Genomic DNA, 26,704 nt, shown 5'->3' with positions numbered 1-26,704 from the left:
TAACAACAAAATGATCCAGCAACTGGGAACTGAGAACCAGGAGTATATATACAGACAACATAATGAGACACAGGTGTAATGAATCTACTAAATGAATGAAAGCTAAACAAGAACCAAGAGAACTAAACAGGAAAAACTACAAAATAAAACAGGAAACCTGAAACAAAGACACACCAAGAGTCCAAACCCTGACAACATTAATTTGTCCAAGTTACAATATGTCCTCTAATCTTTCACGCAACTTAGAAACTTCTAATCTACTGCAGTAAAAATGATAACGCAAAGTACTATTTTTATGACATAGGCTTGGCGTATTAGTTTAGAAGAAAGTATGGAATGAGAACATACCTTTAAGTCCTGGAGCTCCAGGACCCCCTGGTGCTCCAGGTCCTCCAGATGGTCCTGGAGGACCCATTGGACCCATGTCACCTTTCAGGCCTGCAATCGAGCAGAGAGGTGTTGGAGCAGTAAATAAACCAAAGAAGATAATATGTATCTATATATAATATAGATACATAATATACACATACATAATAATATATAATAAATAAATAATACCCATGAAATACTGGTAATTAAATGCTACTTAACATGAATTTAAACTTATTGGTTGCCTTCTGGTAGGAGAGCTTCCAGGCATACTAAATAGCTCAGCTACTAAAGTATTAAATTAGCAAAATTGAGCCCATAGACATTTAGACAGCTAGCCGCTAAGCTAGGAGGTTCATTTGTTAGCTCGTTAGTCTGTTTAGTATTGTATCAAAATTTGTAAAGCTCTAGAATTGAAACAAATCTCTTAACTTTTTACATTACATATTTCAAAGAAACTATCCTAAAAGATATAACATGAAATCCTTTATTTTGTCTTTGTAGAGCATTCAGGTAATATTCAATATGTCTACATAGATATAAGATGGGGTGCAAACAAAAGACAATTTATGTATGTATAGTATATTTTGCTAGCATATAAATATTGGTCTAGTATAACTTGTTATAAGTGTGAACATATTGTTAAATATAACCCCTAAGAAAATTAAGCTAAATACAAACATGAGTTAGTTTCTCTCAAAGGGGCATTTATTTGTTATTCTTTCATCAAAGTTAAGAAATATGTGTCATTGACATATAAGGTTTGACAAGATGATAAAAGCAAACCAACATTTTTGAATAGCATTCATTAGGTTTTTGGACCAATACATTTTGTTCATGCTGGTTTTGTAACAAATAAAGCAACTTTAGCATTATGGGCTACACAATGCCCCTACAGCACTGTTTGGTCACTGGTTTGAGCCTCGGCTGGGAGGAGGTTCGGACGAGGTTTGAACACATGTACTCCTTGGTGTATGCGTGGGTTCTCTCTGGGTACTCCAGCTTCCCACCGTCCCACTTTCCCACCGTGCAAAGACAGCCATGTTAGATTAATTGGTTACTTTAAATTGTCCCGAGGGGTGAGTGTGAGCGTGAACGGTTGTTTGTCTCTCTGAAGGACTGGCGACCTGTCCAGGGTATACCCTGCCTCTCGTCCGAATCAGCTACCCTTGATTGGAACAAGCGGTTGAGAAAATGGATGGAGGGTGTACCATTTTTACAAAGGAAAGGATAAATCCAAAGGTTTTGTTAAACCTTTTATGATTATTGACATTCTTCAAAATGGAAAAATGTCTCTGTAATGTTATTTATATTTATTTTTTTGGAGTATGTTTTTGATTCTTCCTCTGTCATTAGTGTTAATGACTCCTGTTTTAAACAGGTTTTTTATATCTTCCTAAGAAAATAACCAAAACAACTATAACCAATAGCTAGAGGTACAATAGTATTAGCATGGTATTTTACCTGGCAGTCCAGGCGGGCCATCTCGTCCTGGTCCTCCAGGTGGTCCTGGGGGTCCTGCAGGTCCAGGGGAACCTGGAAAACCAGGAGTTCCTCTGTCTCCTGGTAGACCTGGGATGTCTAGACCTGGAGGGCCAGGATCTCCTTTTTCTCCATTTGTTCCAGGGAATCCTGAAAGGGAGAGATCAAGACTTCTCTTTCACGATTCAAACAAAGTCTAAACCTGTAAGTTGAACCTGAAATAAAGACAACCCTATCTTTTATTAATAAATTTTGTGTAGATGTTGCCCCTAATAGTAACCTAGTAACCTAGTAACCCTAATAACCAACACACCCAGAAATGGTGACTTGTGCTTGTGAATGAACCCAATAAATCCATTCAACAGTGAGTCAGGTGCTCTTATAGAAAATGGGCAATGTTACAGGACAGTTCAAATGTCCCTATCAAAGTCCCAGTAAGGTGCCTGCATAAACGTGAAAGTGGTGGTCATGTTAAAAAAACTTGAATTTACAGAATAGCTGGAAATTTTACAGAAATGTAAAATAATAATAATAATAATAATAATAATAATCTTTATTACAAAGAGCCTTTTTTGACACTAGTAAAATAGATAAAATTAAGCGAAATAATACAAAATACAACAACTAATAGCAAAAAATATAAAAATATTAAATAGTACTATGAACCCAGATATTTTAATTGGATTAATGTGGTGTGCAAAAATGCCTGGCGATAACTTGGTTGTGAAATAGCACGAGAAAAAAAATGTTCTGAATCTAATGAAAGTCTGGATTAACATTGGCATAATTAAAAATGGGGATTAATTTCATACCAGAACAGATTGCGACTGTTTGAGTGAACATTTGAGTGGAGCTCATACCTAGAGAACATTTCTGCTCAGAGGTGATGTATACTTTTTGTTTTATAACTGACACTCCCTGAACCTTCCCATGAGATTTTACATAGCAGATTTTGAAAGACCAAAACTTTTAAAAATCTGTTCTTGGTGAGCAAGGACCCACTGAAACCTCTAATGGTGCTCCTTCTATACCCAATCCTGACGCCCTTACTGCATAATCTTCTGGAATTCTATTATTTGTGTATTCCAAAAAATATGTATTTCTCTCTTTTGAGGGTGTTTATTGATTATATTGATATCAACCGTTACCGATACTTTGGAAGAAAATTCTGCCCAAAAAATCTTTTTAATAAAACATCTGGAAAACTCTGCATGACATCTCAGGAAGAAAATTGGAGGAAATATGACTGAAGAATTTGACATATAATCTTTAAAATTTGTGTCATAAAAAAAAGTAAAAACCGACAACCTATAGTTTCTGATACTGCATATTAATGCTAATATTGTCTAATAATATGTGTAGGTTGATAAACCTTCTACATATATACTGAAGTTGACAAGTAAAGACATGGAAAGTAATTTCTTTGGACTTGTGTGTGTTGAAATAGTTTCGAATAAATAAACAATGTACATTTTTATTGTATTTTAGAAAATTACCCATCTCTTTGGGAAAATACAAATGACATCATTTTAATACATGAACACCAAAACGAAACACAGTCATATGTCACAGTCAAACCATTTGTATCTTACCCGGTGGTCCTATTGGGCCTGGAGGTCCAGGAGGGCCGGGAGGCCCCACTGAACCACTCAAAGAGGGTCCAGGTGGCCCACGAGGTCCAGGTCCTCCAGGTGTACCAGGCTCACCTTAGCAAAGAAGACAAAGTGACTGTAGGCTGGGTCAGGAAAATTTGGTGTAGTTTGGTTCTCACCTTCCTTATTAACTAATGCATTGACAACAAACACACACACACACACACACACATATAGAAGAATACCTTTTGATCCTGGAGGTCCATCAAATCCAGATCGCCCTGGTGTACCAGGGCTTCCAGGGAAACCAGGATCTCCCTTTGGTCCAGGGAAACCTTTAGGTCCAGGTATTCCTGGTAACCCTGGAGAACCAGAAAGTCCAAAGCCAGGCTCACCCTATTCACCCCACGTACACACACATCCACACACAAGACCAGTTTACATCAATTAGGCAATATGAGACTAAAGTAAAGACCTTGGAATATATATTTCTCCAGGAAAACAAGAAAAGGGAAAATTCCTCCTATGTGTAAAATAATACTTGGGATTTTATCACTAAGTACTTTTTCTGTCAAGCTATACTTCATGTTCGCACCTTGGGTCCAGGAAGTCCTGGCTGTCCTGGAAGTCCATCTACTCCTGGCCGACCTGGTTCCCCAGGGGTTCCTGGCTGTCCAGGAATACCGGGAAATCCTGGAAAAGAGAGGAGAGGGTGGTTTATGAAGGAAGAGGAACTGGATGCCAAAAGGGTGAAACCAACATAGACAGAAATGTACAACAATTAAGAGAAAGATCTGTGAAAGGGGGCATTACCTTTTATTCCTGGGGGACCTGGAAGCCCGATTCCTGTAAATCCAGGTTCACCCTTTGATCCTTGCAAACCAGGGAAACCAGGCTGTCCGGGCTGACCTGGAGTACCTGATGACAGGCAGTAGGATTTGTTTTATTGTAATTGTCTTGAACAGAAGAATGAAACACTTTACTTGTGACTGCATACCTGGTGAACCGGGAAGTCCTGGCTCGCCATCTAGACCCCTGGGTCCTGGTAAACCTTTCTCTGTCACTGTTAGACCCGGTTCCCCTTTAGGACCTGTATGATGAGTGAAACATGCAATTTGAGACGACTGTAGCTGTGTCTACAGAATGTACAAAAGGTAAAAAACCATGTCGTTTTGATATTTACTAATCAAAACTAAAAGCATTCAGAGAGTGCAGACCAAGCCTTTTTTTTTTTTTTTGCCAATGATTGTTGGTAGAGCTGCACTATATATTTTCTGAGCACCATCATTGTACATGTGTGCAATAGTTACATTGCAGGTACTGCGATGTAGTAGGCCAATGAACTTGATGTTCCCATCAATTTTAGGGTATGTGACACACAGGTTTGTTTATTTTTTAATGGCAATAGACAAGTATGTATGGTAAAACCATAGACTGTATATAAAGAGATGGACAGAGTCTCTGTGACGGCACCCGTAGGTTTCTGAAGAGCTGAATTGAAGCTCGGTGGGCGGTTCCTACCGTCGCCATCTTGGCAGCGTCATGCGCGTCGTCTCCCCCGGAAAATACAAATATGGGCAAAGAGGTGGAGCTGAGAGGGGGGCTGTGAGCTTCATGGTGGATGATTGAGATTGAGCCAACTCCAAGCTTTCTGTCGCTAGGAGCTAACCGAGTTAACCCGGAGATAACGGGAGCTAACCAGCTAACGGAGGTAAATGGGATAAAGCTAAGTCACGCTGTTTACCGGCTAAAAACCGCGGTTGTTCTACATTCTCCTTCCTTGAAGCCAGAGATTGGTACCTGTCAATCAAAAGGACACGCCCGAAATTTGCCGAACTTCGAGATTAAATTACTTTATAACGGGCGAGTTAGAAAAAAATTCACTCCCCCACAGTTGTCATGAAGGTAAACCTGACCTATTAAACCGAAAATGGATTTTTGAACCAGGCTGTAAACATGTTTATTTCTGCCGTGAAGTTGGTCTTTTTAACATGGGAGTCTATGGGGATTCACTCTGTTTTGCAGCCACTAGTGGATGAAGGAGGAACTGCAGCGGGCAATCCACCCTATTCCGCTGAGGACCATGGTCTCAGATTTGGAGGTGCTAATTCACCAGAATCTGTCCAGTATAAGCAGATGGAGAAGCAGCGAGCTATCCAGTAGGGGTGGGGAAATCCAATCGAAAAATTGAAAAGTGGGATTTTCTTTTTGCTTCATAATTTTAAAATAGATTTTTTGTTAAAAAAAAAAAAAAAAAAAAATTTTTTTTTTCAAATGAATAAAAATAATCCATTGTAATTTTTTTTGTAATTTTTATTGTTTTTATTGATCTTTTTACTTATCTTCTTGGGCATTATAGCAGCAGAATGATGGTCTGGCTACTGGGTTGTTTTTTCTGACAAAAATCAAGAAAAATGATGTGCAAAAAAAAAAAAAAAAAGTTTTATACACTTGGCACTCAAAAAATCGGAATCGAAGCGAATCGGGACAAAAGCATATCGTCACAGCTCTACTATCCACAATGCTGCTCTACGACAAATTCTCACAAGACAGGAGTTTACACTCAAGTATAAACACACCGCATCTGCGTTAGCCACCAGAGCCCGACCTGACACAGACGCTTCGAGAATTTAAACCAGCCGTTTGGCCTGTAACATCTGAGATGTATCTTTTGGGTATTGTGAAACCTAGCTCTAAAGCAAATCTACTGGGACATCCACTTCAGGGAAGATTTGAAAGTCTTGAAAGTTTACTACTTAGAAATAATCTTCTTCACTGCCAGATGACGGTTTTAGATTATGTCATCTGTCATGAAGGCTACTACTGCGGTATTTTCCTAATTAAAGACCTTTTATCATCACAAATAAATGGTTTATTCTGATGTTTTTATATCTATAAACTAGAAATTTGAACAGATTATACTTTCATTTCAATCATATCAACATAAGAAGTCCTGCTTTTTCATCAAGTAAAGTCAAGATTATCTTCTTACCTGGTGCCCCGGGACCTCCAGGTCTTCCTGAAACACCTTGCAAACCTTTTTCTCCAGGTGGTCCCTGAGGTCCATATCCAGGAGAACCTGGGGGACCTCTGTCCCCAGGAATTCCAGGGACACCGGGCTCACCAGAGGGCCCCCGCTCTCCTTTCACTAGTAAAGAGCCCTGCAGTTCACAGCCATAAACACATACACGTTCTGCAATGAAACATGGAGCTGTAAAAACAATGTCCACACCGAGTGAAAACCACTTACAGGAGCTCCTTTAGGACCAGGAAGTCCAGGCTGCCCATCACGGCCGGGCCGACCATCAAGACCCCGAAGACCTGGTGGTCCAGGGAAGCCTGTGTCACCCTTTTCTCCTCTCAAACCACTGACTACGACAGATTCACCTGGGTCTCCCTTCTCCCCAGGGAAGCCTGGAGGACCTTGCGGACCAGGTAGACCCTAGCAAAGAAAAGAAAAGAAAATCCAATTTTATAAGAGTTTTAAACTGAACAGTACAAGTTTAACTTGGACTACACCTACAACATCAACATCATTCTGTTTTGGGGAGAACTGCTTGACTTATTAGTTCTGTCTCATCTTGACCATTGAACCTTTGGTACAGTGCTTTAAAAAGATCTGCAGAGACGTCGGGTGGTGCAGAATAAAGCTGCAGGCTGCAGATAGGGACATTTGCGCTCTTCATTTACAGTTAAAGCTGTTTCTATGCTTAAAGCTCTATTTTTGGTTAAAAGTTGAAGATAGACCGTCAAGCAATCTCTTGGTCTGTTTTCTATACACCGCGGCTCATCTTCCACGTTTATATCCTCCTGACTACAAGGGAAAAAAATGTGTATCTACAAATGTCCACTATGGAGGACATTGCTTAAACTTTTAAATATTGTGGTAAAATGGGGGAGGGGTCTCGGAGGAGAATGGCCGCTTAGAGAAGAGCTCCGCCACCATCGCTGCTAATTTTATTGTTTTCGTCATTATCCCACACGCAATCGACCCCTGAAGAATCGTGCCGTTTCCTTATATGACTACGGATAAAACGAGATGCCAGCTACCAAGAAAGGTGCCGTAGAGTCGACCTTACAGCAGACGCTACTGAAGGCTGCTAATGCTAGCGGCAAGGCTACCCCAAGCACGCCATCGCAGACGGAGCTTTCGGCAGACTCTGAAAATGCTAAAATAATGAAGCTGCTGGAAAAGTTGGCTGCTGATCAGAAGAAGATCCTTGATGACCAAACTAAGCACTTTGCTGACATTCAGAGCCAATTACTTGAAACGAAAAGGTCCATTTCAGCAGTTGAAGAAAAGCTTTCAGACATGATACCGGGGCTAAACAGCGCGGAAGCTCGCCTGGATGCATTGGAGGAGACCGAGAGGCAACGGTGTGACTCCCCGCTAGCCACTGCCACTGATACTGAAATATTGAATGCAAAACTGGCCGAGGTTGAAGACAGAGAAAGGCGCTGCAATCTACGCATTTACGGATTCCCAGAAAAAGTAGAAAATGCGGATGTGATTTCATTTTTAAGGAGAGTGCTTCCAGAGATTTTGCAATGTGAATTTGAACATGGACTGGAGATCGAGCGGGCACACAGGGCACTGGGACCAGCAACGCCTGGGGCTCGTCCGAGACCCTTTGTGGTACGGTTTTTGAGATTCCAGGAGAAGGAGCACGTGCGGAGACTGGCCAAGGAGCGTGGAGAAGTTCACTGGGGAGAGCATAAAATCAGCTTCTACCAGGATTTCTCCCGAATGACCCAAACACGACGGCAGGCTTTCGCGGAGTGCAAGCGCATGCTCCACCAAGCGAAGATCCCGTTTGGTATCGGATATCCTGCTGTACTCTTCCTCTCATCTCCAAATGGGAACAAGCGTCGCTTCGACGATCCGAAGAAAGCTTTGAAGTTCATAAAGGAGATCTAAAACTCCTGGAACATTCCCACTCATTCCCAAGGTCGTATAACCTATTATTTCATTTAGATTTCGTGACATCAGGCATCGTTTGTAAATCAGCATTTGAGAGACTTCTGGACATGTATGGGTCATAAACCCAGTGGTTTGGTTAATTATTGGATTCTGACACTATTTACAACCTTATGATGCTGATGTGAGTTTGCTGAAGTTTTACTCAGTTCCTTTTTTTTTTTCTCTCTCTAGGAGATCTAAATAGGGCAGATGGAGAGTAAGGGTTACCTCCTCTTCTCTATGTTTTCTTTTAGTGTTTTGTTTGGTGTTTTTCTCTTGTTTGTTGAGATTTTAGGGTATTTTTGGGTAAGTCCAGAGCTATATTGTGGAGATTTTCTATTGCTAGTCCAAACAGGGAAATATGACGTCAAACCTTAATTTTATATCTATCAATGTCAGGGGACTCAACACCCCACAAAAAAGAACAGTAGTGTTAGACTTTATGAGAAAAAGCAGAGTTGACTTTGCCATGATACAGGAATCACACCTTCGATCTGCAGATGTTGGCCGTTTTGCTAACAAGGTGTACCATACTATTGCTAGCTCTTCGGCCACAACAAAATCTAAGGGGGTAATGGTGGTTGGTAAACGGAGTCTAAAATTTACTTTGGTTGAGTCATGTTCAGACACAGAGGGGCGAATAGCCATAGCTAAAATATGTATGAATGGGATGCGTATTGCGCTGATATCTGCCTATGCTCCCAATGTATTTGAACCAGATTTTTATCACACCCTTACTCAGTATTTGGTTGAAATTGTAGATTATCAAATTATTTTGGGAGCGGATTTTAACGCGGTCTGGGACAATAATATGGATCGATCAGGGGGCTCAGAAACTAGAGAACAACGTTTAGCCTCTATGGCGTTACGGCAATGGGCCAATGATACTGGTATGGTAGATGTTTGGCGGAATGTGCATCCCTCTGTAAAGGATTATTCTTACTTCTCGGGCAGACACAAATCGTTTTCAAGGATAGACTTTTTATTTGTGTCGAAAAGATTATTTAGCAAAATTCATGACATACGCTATATACCGGTAGCTTGGACAGACCACAAAACCATTAAATGTTCAGCTAATCTAAATTATAGTTCTAATAAAGCAGTTAGATGGCGTTTTAACGTCTCTCTTTTACAAGATGAAAATTACAAAAAACAGTTTGAAACACAATTTAAAGATTTTTTGGAATTTAATGAAGGCTCAGTGTCAGACCCTAGAATTTTATGGGAGGCAGTGAAAGGCTTCATTAGATCCAATGCTACTCTTTATGCATCAACCAGAAATAAAGAACGGACACAGAAGCTGACGGCATTAGAACAGAAATATACCTTTCTTGATTCCCTGCTACAGAGAAATTATAATGACAAAATACACCTTCAAAAGGAACTTGTCAAAAAAGAAATTAATACAATTTTAAGACATCGGTCAGAATTTATCATGCATAAAACACGACAGACTTATTACTTTCATTCAGCTAGACCAAGCCACCTGCTGGCGTCGAGGCTTAAATTCGATGAGCATGCTTCAGATATTTTCTGTGTTCGATCGGAGGATGGGGCTGTTCAGTCAGACCCTAAGGTGGTGAATTCCACTTTTGCTTCATTCTACCAATCATTGTACAGTTCAGAAAATACTTTTGTTCAATCTGCATGTGATAACTTCCTTGGGTCAGTCGAGCTGCCTCATCTTTCTCAGAATGAATCAAGTGAAATGGAGCATGCCATCACATTGAAAGAATGCGAGCTTGCACTTGGGGGCATGAACAAGGGCAAATCTCCTGGCCCCGACGGCATACCCCCAGAGGTGTATCAAACATTCTGGCCACAGTTAGGACCTTTATTGTTAAATATGATTCAATTCTCGCTTTTAGCAGGTGGCTTTCATCGGGATGTGAATTCTGCGTTAATATCTTTGCTTCTCAAAAAAGGCAAAGATCCAATGGATTGTGCTAGCTACAGGCCCATTTCCTTATTAAATGCAGATATAAAAATGTACGCGAAAGTTTTAGCTAAACGTATGCAAAAATATATTACCAAATTAGTGCACTGTGACCAAACTGGATTTGTGACTTCAAGGTTGGCGTCAGACAATGTTCGAAGGCTTTTACATGTAATTGATAAAGTTGAAGGTACACATTCGCTTGGAGCTGTACTATCTTTGGATGCAATGAAAGCCTTCGATCGTTTGGAATGGCCCTTTCTCTGGTCTTTGCTCGAACATTTAGGTTTTGGTTCCTCATTTATAAATATGATTAAAGTTCTTTATAACAATCCGTCTGCAGCCATAATAACAGGTAAAACGCTCTCTTCACCTTTCCCTATATCACGAGGATCCAGACAAGGATGTCCCTTGAGTCCCCTATTATTTGTTTTGTCCTTAGAACCTCTTGCCCAAGCCATTAGATCTTCTCCTTTATTTCCTGCAATTTCAATCAATGATACTTACCATCGTATATCTCTCTATGCAGATGATATTCTTTTGTATATTAATAACCCCGGAAATAACATCTACAACATTCTAGCAATCTTTGAAGAATATGGCCATCTTTCAGGTTTTAAAATAAATTGGCAAAAGTCAGCCCTCTTACTTCTAAATAAGAACTCTACTGATCCTGGTGTGCCCCCTTTGATTCCTGTGGTAGAACATTTTTCATATCTCGGCATAGAGATTTTCCCCAAAATTTCAGATATAGTCAAAAATAACTTTGACAAAGCTCTTTCCAAAATAGCGTCTGACTTGGATAGGTGGTCTAAAATTAAAAACTCCCTTCGTAGTCCGGTGTCAGTAATCAAAATGAATATACTGCCCAGAGTTAATTTTATTAGTTCGATGATACCACTTCCGCCTCCTCACAAATATTGGACAAAGTTGCAATCTGCAGTTACGAAATATGTTTGGAATGGGAAAAAACCCCGAATTAAACTACTTACAATGCAGCGTAAAAGAAAAGATGGGGGTTTATCACTTCCAGATTTTAAACTATACAATTGGGCATTTACACTTAGACCACTGATTGCCTGGTCAAATCCTAACTCACAGGTGTCATGGCGAGAGTTGGAAGAAAGCTTTGTCAATCCCTATCCTCTTCATAAATTTTTAAATTTTTACCCGCGTTCTTTCCGAGCAGGGAATTATGGCCCTATTTTGACACGATTACTAGATATTTGGGAGAAAGCAGGTAAACTGTGTGGGGGAAACTTCCCTTGGGACCCTGGGATCCCACTTTTTGAGACTAAAAGATTGCAAATTGACAAACAACCACTGAAATGTTTAGCTTGGGAAGAAAAAGGGATTGCTGTTCTCGGAGATGTATTTGGAGACACAGGTTTGCTGTCTTTTACAGAACTATGTGCCAGGTATGTTCTACCTCGGACAACCTTTTTCTTTTACTTGCAGATGAGGTCTGTTCTGAAAGAACAGGGTGTCCCATTACAAAATAAACTATATCAACTTCCTATTAAGAAAACATTGTTTACATCATCTAAATTGGGGGGGCATGTCACTAGGCTTTATAATCTTCTGTTGACTAGTTCTTACCAATCCCTGGCATTGGATTCTGTATGGAAGGCTGATTTCAATGACCTTAGTCCCGAGTTGGACTGGAGCAGGGTATGGGAAAGCATTAGCATATCTTCCAGAAATCCTGATCATCAACAAATCCACTACAACTTTATACATCGATTATATTTAACTCCCAAAAAGCTATATATTATGAAACAAATTACGGAACCTTTTTGCAAGTTGTGTGTCACCAATGAGGTTGGTACTTTTAAGCATATGTTTTGGGAATGCCCACCAGTGATGGATTTCTGGAAACAGATTGCAGGTAACCTTTCGAGGTTGCTTGGAATTTCTCTATCCTGCTCACCAGATGTGCTTATTTTAAACAATTTCTCACATGTCAATTTAAAGGTGGCCAAGCAAAGGATTTTATTGGCTGGCCTCACGGCCGCCAAGAAAATGGTAGCAACATGCTGGAAACCACATTGTCTTTCTGTTAACGCATGGTCACTGATGTTTTTAGACATAGCTTATTTAGAACTCTCTATCGCCAGAGTACATAGGGCTAAGAGTGACACTATTGAGGTTTGGCAAGCTTTCATTTCTCGTCTCCAACAGTTTTGCAAAAAATAACACTGAATGGTGCTCTGGACTGGGGTGGGGGGGAAGGGTTTTGTTGTTATTGTTGTTGTCGTTGTCGTTTGTACAGTGTTGAAAAATTTTTTTTTTGTTTAAGCCAGACATACAGATTGTTTAATTAAGCATGTATATATGCTTTCTGTGTATGTGGCTGTATGCTTGGCTGTTTTTCAAGCAAATAAATAAATAAATATTTGATCTAAAAAAAAAAAAAATATTGTGGTAAAATATAGTTATATTTATCTAAGAAACGATTTAATGTGTTTATACGATATTCAATGAAAATATAACTACGAAATTTCAAGTAAAAATCAGCATTTTATGCTCTTCCCATAAAACATGCTTGTTGCATACATCTATGTATGTCTATGTTATATCACTAAACAGGCCATACCTGCTCATGTGGTTGGTCATGTGACATGCACATGACTGTTTTATGCTGTCCTAGAAAAATTTTTTTTTTAAAATGAATGTAAAAACTACACGCAACAAATCCTTAATTTAGAGATTTAAATGATTTTTTATTGATATTGTAAATCACACTAGCCTCAGTGTTATTATGTGTGGATTCATAGATCACCGTTGGCCATAATCATCTCTTCTGTCTCGTGTTAGGTTGTGTATTGTTCAGTGTGTGTCATTTTATTTGCTATGGTAGTTTTGTCTTGAATCTTGTATATAAAGGATGATAAATGGGTGGGGGGTTGTGGCGTGAATTAAACACTAATCTATGTATAGATGTGTATATGTATATGTGGTTAATCTTGTTTTATGAAGACACTCCAGGAAAACTGGCTGCTACCATTAGCCACATCTAATGAGGATTCTGGAAATAATAAACAAATAAACGTATCTGTGGCTTTGATGGGCTAATTCATTCTTTTATGTGTATGTTGATTCGTGTATGTAAAGTGCCCTGTGACAGCATTGTTGTGAAGTGGCGCTATACAAATAAAGTTGAATTGAACTTCCTTGTAGGGATGATGCGACTTCCAGCAGGACTTCCTGGTAAGATGCTGTTCTGTTGAGGATTTACTGTTTAACTCCAGACTGTATTGAGCCGGTCTATGATGAAAAGCTGTACTAGCCCTGATATGAAAACCAGAGTACTGTAACCACCGCCATGCTTGGCAGATGGGATCAAAGTGCTTTCCTTCAGACACAACAGCATGACACAAGTCATGGCTTGTCTGTGTGAATTCTAGACATAAACACAGATGAGCAGATTACAAAACATTTTCTAAAATTAGATTCAGAAAACTTTTTTGTGCTCTGAAACATGATGATGGGGAATAAATATAAGAGATTAGATTTATTTATGGCATTGTTGGGGGGTTAGGGGCAGCTTGTTCTCGATGCATCAGCTGAGCAGATGAAGCTTCTTGTGGAGCATAAAAATAACTCTGACTGGACTGAAAATAGCTTCTCTTGTTCTTGCAGCCTTGAGAATAAGAACAAAGTTTTCACTTCTTGTAGAGTATCTAACAGGATTAACTCACAAATAAAACAATAAAGAAAAACAACCAGTATCAACACAAGTGTGTCTCAGTTTGGGTCCTCGAGTACCTTTTCCCTCCATGCTTTAGTTTGTTCTACACTTTCCCACATCTGGCTGAAATGAATCGTTCATTAACACACTGGAAAGAACTCGATGAGGACATCACTAATTTGAATATGGTGTGTTAGAGGAGAAAAACACCTACAGTCGTGTCATATTTATTCATATCCTTTCATTAAAGAAGGAAAAAAAGTTGCCTGTAAAATAAGCTGAAATTGACTAAAGTAATAATAAATAAAAATTCGATGAAAATCTTTACATTATTTTCTAATTCTGGTTCAATGGAAATATTTTTTAAAAAGCAAACAAATAATATAATTTATTACATATTAGATCACTCATAAACTAATATTTAGTTGAACAATCCTGGAATGTTTCCGCTCCAGTCAGGTGTTTTCTGTTCCTCTCAGTCAGACTTCTGCACCTGTTGACAGGTATTTTGTCCCACTGTTCAACAGAAAAGTCTCTAATCTGTCCAGAACCATTTTGTTTTTTGTTTTTTTTTCTTTTTTCAACTCAATTAAATGAAAAAACAGTGTCTTATATTACTAAATGATATTTTTGTAAATTTTTAATTAATCCCTTTTTAAGGCCAGGAGTAGCAGTTCCTGTTGTCTGTTGTCTTTCTGTCCTCTTCCCCCCACACAGCAGAGGCAGATGGCTGCCTGTCCTGAGCCGGGTTCTGCCGGAGGTTTCCTTCCTGTTAAAAGGGAGTTTTTTCCTTCCCACTGTCGCCAGTGTGCTTGCTCAGGATGGGAGATTGAGTTGGACTCAACTCAATCTGTTGGTTTCCTTATATAGGCTGTTATGAATTGGCCTTCATTATGTTTTCCCCTCTGTCTGTAAAGCGTCTTGAGATGGCATTGCCGTGATTTGACGCTATATAAATAAAGTTGAATTGAATTGAATTGAATTAAGTCTCCAGTTATTTTCTATAATGAAAGGGGATGAATACATATGAGCACAACTGTAAAAACTGTAGAAAAAAGGACTGAAAACAAGAACCAACGGTCTTCCTCTGCAATGAGACTGTTTCTCCACAAAACTCAGAGACAAACGGCGCTCTGAGGACTGCAGATAAACACTCCTCTCTATCCTCTGTGGGAGAGAGAGGGTCCCTGTAAGAGAAGCTGATCCAGTTGTTTTATGTCCCAGGAGGAAAACATTGTTGGACTAACCAGGTGATGATCCTCCACCAACACACTCCTCAAACTTCTTTGCTTGTTAGACATTTCAGATAAAGCGGCTTAACACAGCTGGAGATGATCTGGTGGCCCTGCGAGTGACAGGTGACCTGTCCAGAATGTATCCTGCTCCTGGCCTGCTAAATGCTGGCGTTGCAGCATTTTCTGCAGCCTTCTACAGGTGGAAACGCATACATGATCAGGGTGACACACTACACGTGATGTTTGTTTGTTTCTTCTGTTTGCAGCTTTATATTTACATTCAGTAAAGAGACATGAACTAAGGATAGGACTTCAGGTGTGTTTAGAAAGGGTTGGATGTGTGAGGGAGATTACTATGTGATGTGTGTTTTTATTAAATAATATTTTGGTGTGTTAAGGTTTTATTTTAATAAGCAGAAATTGTTGTAATTATGTGAAATACTTTGTGTTGCTGGTCGTATGAAAAGTGCTTTATAAATAAAGTTTGGTTTGATTACATACATATGATCCAGACATGATAATATGCCGTATTGTTTAGTTTTCTTGACCAGGTTCTCTTCTTCTACTTGGATCTGTCAGAAAATCTGATATTTAGCCTTTAAAAGGTTCAAAGAACTACTCACAGGGGGTCCAATGCCACCGGGTGTTCCTGGGAATCCTCGGTCTCCCTTGATACCTTGGAGGCCAGGAGGTCCTGATTGACAACAGAAAATAAGATCCTAAACAGATTTGCTTCAAAAATGCCTTCTGGACTCGTTGCTTCGCCTCGAGTGCGGCTCCAACCAGCCAACTGACCTCCTGAATAACAGTTACGTAAGGGATAATGCCAGACGAGGTGTCCATTATCAGAAATTAATGGACGACGCGGGGTTACCACGGTAACCAACTGCTGTTTGAGCCAGCGCACTGATTTAGAACTATTGGGCCATTTGACAGGATGTTTTTTAACTGGTGTTCAATATTACTTTTTAAATGACAACCTGCAGCCAATCAGAATCGAGTATTCACCCATTTCATTTAATTCCTTATAAAAGGTAAATATCTTCCTGACGATTCTTCAACATCACTCAATTGGATGTTAGCAAGCGTTCAGAACTAACAGAGAAAAGCCATGACTGTAGGAGGGGGGCTGGAGGGGTTAGGATTTCTGTTTCAGCAAAAACCTTCAGGCTTCCAGTGCAGTAAAAGCAATCAGCCTGAATTTCTGCAGAACCAGAAGCTGCTGTTTCAGGACCCAGTTTGTACCATTTCATCATTTCACACCATAAATTTGCCAAAACAGTCTGAATAAAGGTGCAGGATGTTGGTGGTTCTTTATCCCTCTTATTCCTGCTAATCTGCATTCCTACGAAGGAAAAGTTTCAGGGTCCTGAACTGCAGAAATCCCTACCTGCACAGAATAAGCTGGGTTGAGCAGCACTTCAGGCTACACGTAGGCAGGAGTCCCGTTTACACAAGCAGTGCTGAGCTCTGCCTGACCTCTAATGACTCTACTGCGCGGTTTGAATGAAATCCTTCACAACAGATTCTACCTGTTTAGTTCCTGACAGGAAAACAAAGGTTTGCATCATTTAACATTACTGCAGAAGCAGTACTGGTCCCTGCTGGGAAGGTGGTGTGGAGGCAGGCAGTCCGTACTGGAGGCAACTGGAGGGACCAGAATTAGAAACTGCGCAAGGATTCAACAGGAATATTACCTTGAAATCCAGGCGGTCCTGGGGGTCCTTGAGGTCCAGGAATGGGATTTGTTTCTCCAAAGCAGTTAAAGCAGGTGTCCCCCTTCTCACCTGAAAGACCATCAGATCATCAGAGTTGGTGTTTTCTGACCGTGCAGCGCGGATCTTTTTCTTTTTAACAGGATTTTAATGAGGATTCAGCAGATCTGAACTTTCTCACCTTTTCGGCCTTGTTCTCCTGGATAACCTCTTTCTCCCTGTGTCCCAGGTCGCCCGGGCTCCCCAGGGATGCAGTTCTGTCTTGTAGTGGAATAACCTGGAGGTCCAGGGGGTCCTTGTTGACCGGGAAGTCCTGGAGACCCTGGCCGTCCCGGGGCACCAGGCAGGGAGAGTCCTGGAGAGCCTAATTCTCCCTTTTCACCCTTTTCTCCTGTGAAACCTGGAGGTCCGGGCAGACCGCCGCCACCTGTGGCTGGAATTCCTGGCTGGCCTGGAGGTCCTGTTAAACCTGAGGAATACAAAAAAAAAGAAGTAATGTTCACAATGAAAAACGTTGAACTATACGCCATTCAAGCAAGGTGTTGTTCAGGGACGTCCCTTCCTACTTCAGCAAGACGACGCCACATTCTGCACGAGTTACAGCAGCGTGGCTTCGTAGTGAAACACTAGCCTACCTGCAACCGGACCTGTCTCCCGTTAAAAATATGTGCCATATTATGACGTGCAAAACACCACTGTGCATCTGAATGTGGATCTTAAAGCTGGGGACCTAGCGAGATGTGAAAGTGGCGCCCTGTCTTGGCTCCTCCCCCTCTGGTTTTTCTCCTTGAGTGATCCGAGGCATTTTTTTTTACCTCTGCCAAGGAGGTTATGTTTTTACTGCCGTTTGTCTGTTTTTGTTCAAGATAACTCAAAAAGTTATGGATCTAGTTTATTGAAATTTTCAGTTGTTGGAAATGTGAAAACGAAAAAGAGTTTTAAAAGGGGTGCTATGATGGTATTTCAAGTTTTCTGAGCTTTCTACAGTGTTACAGTGTTGAATCCTCATCAGACATGTGAACGGCACTGTTTTTTATCAACTAAAGGCATGTTTGAGTTTGAGTTCGAGTTCCAGCACACTCTCCGTTCGGTTTCCATAGCGATGAGAAACGTGTCGTTTCAGAGAGTTTTTTCTACTTGGAAATCCTTGTGACATCCCGGGGGATAAGGTTCGGTGATTGGTTACCTTCTACTGGTTAACAAGGGCATGTACAAATACATCAGGCGGGTGGAAAACGTGGGATAAAGTTATTTCCAACGATGGCTGGTGAGTTTACCAAAGAGAGACATCCTGCTGCATTCGTTGCTGTGGGTTGCTGTTTTCCACTTCGTTTTCAGGCTCTGACTCAGGTTCCAACATGTACGGCTGTATGCTATGTGTTGACATTGTATTTTGTTTTTTTATTGAGTTCATATTAGCCTAATCCTTCTGTTTATGAGATGTTACAATGATGGTGAAAGCAGTTGCGGTGCGCGCTCCCGATGTAGTGCAGTGGCGGGAGGCGGGGCTTAATGCGGAAGAGTCTCAATCCACTCGTTTTGCCCGCAGGCTGATCTGACAGCCTACGGAGAGGGTCGGTCTGAAGTAAATAAAGCCATTTGTGACAATAACTCGATCAATCCCAGCCCTTCTGGTCTCAGAAATAAAAATAAATTAGCCTGAAATGCACATTGTAGTTCCACTTTAATTTTGATGGTGATCCGGATCACCATTTGGATCCAGGGATTTTTTTAAATGCCATGGCGGAGGTTTGCACTCTTCGAGTGTTTTTCTAGTTCGCAGCTTTTTCCACCAACAATTTTCTTTTTCTCGGCTGTTTAGCTGGAAATCCTTCCTGCATTTTCTCAGCCATGTTTGCCTTCCGAGTTTCTTCTTCACTACTTTGTATTTTCATCCTAACCTGCTATTTATATGCAGGGTGTGGCTATCGGGTATGCACTGCAGGAGGGGGAGGAGGGGAGCCGGGAGAAGAAGCTTACAAAATATAAGAAATAAACGACTTCAATTTGGTCCAAACGTTTGGATTGGTCAGAGTTTTTACAGATTTACAGTAAACTGAGGGGTCTAACTATATTTCTTATTGTTCATGATTACAAAATGTACAGACTACTAACAGGACGAGGAACCACTTCACCCAGAGTAAAAAATAATGTCTTTAAAAAACATTACCTACCCCAGCTTTAAGCAAGAATAGGAAAGCACTTCAGCTACAAAGCATCAATAATTATAGTCTTAAGTTCTCAAACGCTTATTATGTGTTGCTGAAAAGAAGGATGAAGTAATGCAGTGGTAAACGTGACCCCGTCACGTCTGTTTTTTGTAACCTATTATGGGCATCAAACACAAAATCAGTGAATATTTGAAAAAAGTTTATCAATTTGAACTTAAAATATCTTTAGACAACTGAATATAAGTTAAAACAGATTTACTAATCACTGTATTTTACATTTTACACAACGTTGTAACTTCATTGGAGTTGGGATTGTAGAAGTTGTATCTGAAACTATATTTTCAACACTGTGATCACGTCGCAGAAGATGAATGACAGACCAGAAAGCAGCAGGCAAAACCAGTCTAAAACCAGTTAAAACAGAAGCACTCAGAGTGCAGACCTCCTCCAAGCCACCATCACTTCTGTTTCCAAGGATCGTTGGCTTAATGTTTGAGTTAGAAATTGTAAATTATCCAGATTATTACTAAAATATAATCCGTTGTTCCTTATTCCACTTCTGAGATTTCCTTATAATTTTATCAAAACTGTCCATAAATTTTCCAGTTATGTTGTTAACAGACAGACAGACAGACAAAGACCCCCGAATACATGACCTGCAGCCTGGCAAAGGCAATAAGATCTAATCAAAAACACATATTCACTGCAGCGTCTTAAAAAATAGTTTTGATTTATTGCACTAGGAAAATAAGATGAAATGTGTACTTTATATGATGTTTAAACATTTGCCACTACAGGAGCAGGAATGATCCACAAAAAACCTAGAAAAATGGTATTGTTCAATGCCAATGCTAATGCTACTGTTCTGTGTGGCTGCTGTTGGCCTGACTGGGGACTGGGCGCTAATCTTACATATCTTTATATTTGCACTTTCCTTTTATAAATACATAAAGTAAAAAAGAAAAACAGTTTATGATTCGTAGATTTTCATTCAGCTGTGGGACTCCCAGTGAGGTCCAGCGTTTTCCTGCAGCTTCTCCCACCAAACCAGACAACAGTGGTTGCGAATGGAGGTAAGACGGCGAGATTCTTTTAAAGTTCTGAATAACTGAGAGTTAAACTTTTTAACAATATGGGGGTGCTTTTTGTTAGCTTGCATGGCTAATGCTACCACCATCTTTTTGTAAACTTTTTGGTATTGTGTTTACCTGGTGGTCCCCTCTCTCCTTTGAGTCCCGGGGATCCTGGAAATCCAGGGTCACCCTTGGGACCAACCCGGGTGTCTGTGGGGGCGTTTAGTACCTGATGGGAAAAGGAGTAGAGAAAGAAATGACGTCAGATCAGAGTTTCTAAACGGGGGGATTCAGAGACTGTTAGGGGACACTGAGAGCATTATTCTTAAAAGGAGGGGGGGGGGGGGTCGTTGACGGGTTATTTTGGGGACGTTGGAAATCCATTGTTCGAGTTTGGTTATTTATAATTATATCGACCAATCAGAATCAGGAGAAACAAGGGCTAGTTCCCAGATTCACCATGGCAACACCAATGGCTATCCAGTAGGAAGTGAACCTGATGGAGCATCGACATGTTAGGCTGAAGATGCCTTTTCTCCTCTCCATCACCAACCCGGACCTTCACTTCCAGCCAACTGAGCGATAAAGGAGGAAACCTGAGCAGCTATTTTTTCATGAGGAGCACAGCTTTTGACCGCCAAACCGAAAAGGTGAGAGGCTTTCTGAGTGTTTTGGTTGTAATCGTGTTTGGGTTTGATGGTAATGTTCAGTAGAAGCTTTCAGATGGGTTTCTTGCTGTCATTTTTGTATGCTAGATGCAAAGATTGGTGGGGTTTTTTTAGCATGCAAATAAATAGTTTGTTCTGCATCAGAACTCAGCCAGATCCTCTCGATGAAAAAAAGTTCTGGATTTGTGGAAACATGTTCTGTTACTCTAGTAGAGCAAGCGTCCTACCTACAGTACAGTCTATCGACCATCAGCTCAGCTAGATCTGGCTCAAGTCCCGGCTTTTAGCGGCATGTGACCTCCAGGGTCTATAAAGATCATCAGACCTACAAAATCTTTTCAAACAAAATAACTGCAATTACTTCGATTTGACAGCGTCAGGTGTAGCGTGGCTGATTGTAATTTGTGTAATTTGTGTGCAGCAGCAACACTGATTTCTACTGGGTACTTGCGATGCTGTTTGTCAACAACACCTGGTTTGATTATACACGTTGGTAAGGGGTTGCGTTCATTATTTCTGTAAGATAAGCGGCAATGGCCCAAAAAGGTTAAGAAGCAATGATTTCATTTAGATGATTGTGACTTTTACTCAATTTAACACATACAATGTTACGATAAGCGTTCTAAATATTTTAATATTTATGAATAAAATAAATAATCTAACATTTTATGTTAAAACCATGAGAGCCCAAATGTAAGGAAATATCGCCCTCTAGTGGTAGGAAGGGGAAGTGTGCTGGTGAAAAAGGAAAAGATCAAGATTTTTTCTCTGTTTGACCTGAGGTAACTTTGTCAATTAAAAAAAAAAGTGAGTACACACCACTCCTGGTGGACCTGGGAATCCACGATCACCCTTTAGTCCCTTTAAAGAAACAAAATTAAAGTTTCATTCAAACAGTCCAACATCGCCTGTTAATTTTGAGAGTTCGAATCTTGAAACCTACTCTCTCCCCATCGCGGCCTGGAGGACCTGGTAAGCCTGACTCTCCTTTGACTCCCTGATAGTGGAGAGAAAAAAAACTATGTAAAAGAAAGTACTTCATAGCAAATGCCTGCCATAAACATGGAAGTTGAGCTCACAGGGAATCCTGGAGGACCTGGATCACCGTCTTTGCCAGGTTTTCCCTGTAAGAAGACAGAACAGAAAATCAGTGGTGTGTGTGTTCAGTGTATTTTATGATCAGTTTTCTATTGCTGTTGTTGGCAGATAAAAAGTAACTGGAAAACAGGAACAATTTACCCAGTTTGGGGATTTTTTAAGGTTAAAACAGGTTTAAATTAAGTCTTTTTGTTTCATCCTGCTGCTTCTTTCTAGACTTTGTAGTTCTGAAAGACTAGTCGGTATAAACTGGAGGACTGGCAGCCTCTTTGATGGTGGTGGTCTCACTCGTGGACAGGAAACGTAACAGGTTGAGGTTTGGGAAGAAACTCTGAACCTCTCGATAACTGGTGCTTATCCAGTAAAGTTTCCAGATTGTTTTGAAAGACCAGAGAAGAGGTTCAAACTGCTGCTGGATGATGTGAGAAGACCTTAAATAGTTTGTGGAATTTATATTTCAGTTCTTTGCATAATGGCCTTGGCAACAGGTGAGCGAATGAAGATCCTTTACGAAGTTGTACTAACTCGTTTGCCTGGTTCTCCTGGTTCTCCTTTCTCTCCTTTCTGTCCACCAGAAGGACCCTAAAATACAAACAACATAAGTATTAATCTATGTTGCATGTATCTTCCTGTGACGTGGAGCGAAGCTTGAAACACTTACAGGTGGTCCTGGGATGCCTGGGTCGCCTGGAGGGCCAGGAGATCCCGGGTCACCCTTTAGAGAAAACAAAAGCAAAGTGATGATGGTGCAGTGGTGCAGCTTGCTGCAGCTTGAAGTAAAAAACACTGTGATGCGCTGGAGCAAAGTGTTGTGGTACCTGGAATAAGGATCTGACCTAAAGCTCATATGTAAACAACTTCTGCTTATGAGTAGTTTTCAGCTAAACAGTAAAAGTTTAATAAAAACTGAAGGAAATTTTAATTCAGTTCCTTTAAACTTTCTGATCTGAATGGATTTATTTAGGTTTCAGGACTCTCTGCTGCCACCAAGTGGCTACAGTTGAAGTTACAGTCTCTAGCATTTCCAAAGCTCGATAAGCTCCATGGACATCTAGAAAAAGGACCAAACCTGGCGGTAAAAAAACAGTTTATGTGCATTTTAATAGCCTGCCCTCCACATTTTTATTACTTCCCCACAAATAAATCATTTCATATAATAAAAATATAAATGCATTTATGGAAATATACTGTTTTTTCTAATATGTCTGCCCTATTCCTCTTGTAACACTGCTAAATCAGCCATTTTGAATGATATGCATTTATAATTATTTCAAGTAATCAGCATGCTTGAGGTGGATAATATTTGTGTACCAATGAATTGACTGCATTCATTATAATATAACTAACTAATTATATAACTAATATAACCGCAGGTTTTTATTTCCATTACTGATGCTGGACGTTTGCTTGCCACTTTCATGCTTATCATCAGATTGCATGGTGGTACATCTACATGGAGCCAAATATACCGGACACAATCGGTTTGAAAGCTCCTTCGGAGCACCTAAATCTGAACGAAACGTGACAGATTGAAAAGATTTTCCTTCAGTTTTGTGGGGATGAAATATTCCTTTCCCTAAAATGATTGTGGTATCATGTAAACACTGAATCAGAAAGTTGTCCTTATTTGGGAAGATGGCAGCGAACAAACAAATTCACCTGACAGTGACAGAAAGTTTGTGCACATCAGACAGGACCACTGCTTAAAGGTTGTCGCTTGTACACACCTGGGTCAGAATAGGTTAGTTCCCATGGAAACAGTTGCCATGAGATCTTAAATTGGGATGATTTCAAAGCAAACGGGGTGGAAGTCTCCATGCCAACGTGGCTATAGTGACTTTCAGCTTAATGAAGTGGTAATACCTTGTCTCCTCTTTGTATCTCCGTCTCTGGTGGCTTCTTCTGTTCCCCAACCTGTCCTGGAGGACCTGGTGGTCCTGTCAAACCTTTATCACCCTGTGTTCATGACAGGAGAAAAGACAAGGGTTGGATTGGATGCCTTGATTAGTAATAATTTGGTGTTAAAGTCTGAACTTGAAAGACAGAGTTGCTGCTAACAGACCCTTCCAATGCAGGCGAGTCTTTCAGAACAGGCATCAGTAATGAAACGTATCAAACACTGCTTCGTGTTTCACTGTGGAAATGTAAACAATGTCATGTGTTTCTGCTCTCCTTGTTTGAGAATTCGACACCTGTGTGGCCTTCGGGGTTTGATATACCTGCCGTTTAAAAGCAAAACGCTTTCATGTGTTGTAACCAGAGACAAGTATCACAATAAATGATCAGGGTTTCACTTTACGCAACACAAAGTGGATCTCGGTCTGTTAAAGCACTGAAGTCCCATAAAACAGCAAAGGGCCATGTTTGTTGCTGTTTGCTAGGCTAGCACTGTCGTCTCTGCAACCCCCCACCCCACCCCACCCACAGAAACACATCTGTTCTACCTTTTCTCCTTTGGGTCCTTGGAAGTTTAATCCCATGTTTCCCTGTTGAGGAAAAGAGAGATTTATGATGGAGCTTGTAGGACGCGATCATCTAGGAAGGAGAGGAAGTGTGTGATTTTACCTTTGTTCCAGGAGGACCAGGGGGACCTGGACGACCCTGCAACACAAAACAGGAAATATTTCAAGTAAAATTGAGAGTTTGAATCTAAATACCAAATATTACGATGGAGGTGTCGTCCTTCACCTCGTAGCCTCTGGGACCAGGTGGGCCAACTGGACCTTGTAGACCTGCAGGTCCAGGAAAACCCTGTGAAAAGAAGACACACAGAAAGCGTTTTGAGCATCGCTGGGGATTCAGAAATGGCTGACATCATGTTTATCTGTTTTCAACACGCTGTATTTGCTTAGACGGATGACATTTGACCCGTAATCATCATTGAGGTTTCGACTTTCACTAGGTTGCAACTGTTTTGGTCTAACTGGAGCCAAAGAGCAACTCCTAAACTCACGTTTCCTCCTTTAGCAGCTTGTTAAAGAAAAAAAAAACAAAAATTAATCAATATTCTTGCTGAATTTGATTTAAATGCTGGGCTTCAACTTTAACAGTTTATTGTTTAAAGGTTAAAAGATAAATAATTTACTTACAGGAGGTCCTGGCAATCCTGGTAATCCCACCGATCCTTTGTCCCCAAAACGATTAGAGGAAATGACATCACCCGGGTCTCCCTAGAGAGGATAAAACATGTGCAGGACAGACTGTCACAATAAAAACTAGATACAATACGCTGAAAAAGTTTGAAATTTCTATAATAGTTGACAAAAAAAAGTCAGGTATCTCATTCAGTCATAAATTAATGCCTTGAAGGAAAGGTGCCATTTTGTGAGCAAACGAAAGAAACCTTAATACCTGATCTAAACATAATGAACAAAAAATTAAAATGTTTTTATCTGTATTTATTTAATCTAAGATAATATAAGGGCTAAATAAAAGGGCTAAATGAAAATAATAAATAAAAATAAAATAAAATAAGATAAAATAGTTTGCAGATATTTGTCTAAATTGATGCAGTACAAAATGCCTCCACCAGGGGGCAGAAGATAAGTATGGAATTGGGCAAAACTGGATTTTCAGGTTTTTACCTTAAAATGATGCAACAGGTTTCACAAACTGCATGTTAAATATGAAAGCTTATATATTAAAGCTTAGTTGCTTCAGCAAATTTTATGTAAATTTCTCAAAGAAGGAGTTCAAACAAGTTATTTTAAAAAACTCAGAACGATGAAATTGTGGAGCTTGATCGAAAATGATGAGCTTGACAGTTAAAAAAAAAAATGTGCAGCAGATTTTTTGATACTATAGATTAAAGACACAGCTTTTGTTTTCTCTAAAACTTGTTTATTTTGGGTTTTTAAATGATGAAAAAATGTTCTTTTGATCAGTGATTATCTAGTTGCATGTAAACGTTTGACTTATTGTCGTTGTTTACACACATTTGTTGTCTGTTTTGAACTTTTTCCATTCCTCTGCCTGCTTACACCTGTGATCAGGTGGTAATCTGGATATTTTAACCCTTTTAAAAAAATATTGTATAAAGTAAAACAGAACTAAGGGTTACTAAGAAAGTTTTTTTAGGAGCTGGTAACGCACCAGTATGGATGAACACTGGAGCGAATCTGTTGTTTGTATCATCTATTCAGTCATCATATGTGATGAAAAAAAGTCTTAAAGCTTTCGGCATAAATGGTTTAGTGAAGTGTTATGGCTGTTTTTGCCGGTTATGCCGTGTTATTCTTACCTTTGGGCCTGGCAGACCCGGCGGACCCTACACAGGAGGAAGAAGAGACAGGTTTGAGGAAGCAGAAGTAGTCAGGACACTGAGGGTTAGTGACGCTCGCCTTTCTTGCATTTAGTAAGGTTTGTTATTGACCTGAAAACATCTCATTTGCAGCCAAAATACAGTTCTAATGAAGAAAGATGGTGATGCTTAGGAAAGTACCTTCACTTCATCATTTTAATCTTTAACAAAGGTAACAAAGATTGTTTTGCCTGCACAGTCACAAAATCCAAAGAAAACCCCATAATTTCCCACATATTTCCATTAATATGGATTGATACAGATCAATAAGGACTGGAGGGCGACTTTGAACAGCTGAGACATTGTTTTGCTTCTGTGGCTTCTTGTTTACCTTGTAGAAGTTTCTATGTCCTGAATATAGCCTGAAAACTGTACGAACTCACCGGAGGATGTAATATGCTTTTGTACTTTATA

At 40.1% G+C, this 26,704-nt stretch overlaps 1 protein-coding gene across 1 annotated transcript in view; it reads right to left on the bottom strand.

Moving 5' to 3' along the window:
• Window positions 1–26,704, bottom strand: part of col4a5 (collagen, type IV, alpha 5 (Alport syndrome)) — a 75,187-nt gene that overhangs the window by 16,429 nt on the left and 32,054 nt on the right. Inside the window, exons 8-31 of the mRNA XM_079257467.1 lie at window positions 26,231–26,257; window positions 25,080–25,160; window positions 24,679–24,741; window positions 24,556–24,591; window positions 24,435–24,476; window positions 23,854–23,946; window positions 22,652–22,705; window positions 22,516–22,572; window positions 21,972–22,016; window positions 21,836–21,889; window positions 21,712–21,753; window positions 20,360–20,453; window positions 17,162–17,449; window positions 16,963–17,052; window positions 15,889–15,959; window positions 6,694–6,885; window positions 6,436–6,604; window positions 4,441–4,533; window positions 4,257–4,361; window positions 4,039–4,136; window positions 3,689–3,839; window positions 3,444–3,557; window positions 1,834–2,001; window positions 349–438 (exon numbers count right to left, since the gene is read on the bottom strand). Coding sequence (XP_079113593.1) covers window positions 349–438; window positions 1,834–2,001; window positions 3,444–3,557; window positions 3,689–3,839; window positions 4,039–4,136; window positions 4,257–4,361; window positions 4,441–4,533; window positions 6,436–6,604; window positions 6,694–6,885; window positions 15,889–15,959; window positions 16,963–17,052; window positions 17,162–17,449; window positions 20,360–20,453; window positions 21,712–21,753; window positions 21,836–21,889; window positions 21,972–22,016; window positions 22,516–22,572; window positions 22,652–22,705; window positions 23,854–23,946; window positions 24,435–24,476; window positions 24,556–24,591; window positions 24,679–24,741; window positions 25,080–25,160; window positions 26,231–26,257 — 2,317 coding nt within the window. The remainder of the gene's footprint in view (window positions 1–348; window positions 439–1,833; window positions 2,002–3,443; window positions 3,558–3,688; window positions 3,840–4,038; window positions 4,137–4,256; window positions 4,362–4,440; window positions 4,534–6,435; window positions 6,605–6,693; window positions 6,886–15,888; window positions 15,960–16,962; window positions 17,053–17,161; window positions 17,450–20,359; window positions 20,454–21,711; window positions 21,754–21,835; window positions 21,890–21,971; window positions 22,017–22,515; window positions 22,573–22,651; window positions 22,706–23,853; window positions 23,947–24,434; window positions 24,477–24,555; window positions 24,592–24,678; window positions 24,742–25,079; window positions 25,161–26,230; window positions 26,258–26,704) is intronic.

This window comes from Telmatherina bonti (assembly GCF_933228915.1).
Source record: "Telmatherina bonti genome assembly, chromosome: 18".
NCBI lineage: Eukaryota > Metazoa > Chordata > Actinopteri > Atheriniformes > Telmatherinidae > Telmatherina > Telmatherina bonti.
This window is presented reverse-complemented; position numbering and strand designations above follow the sequence as displayed.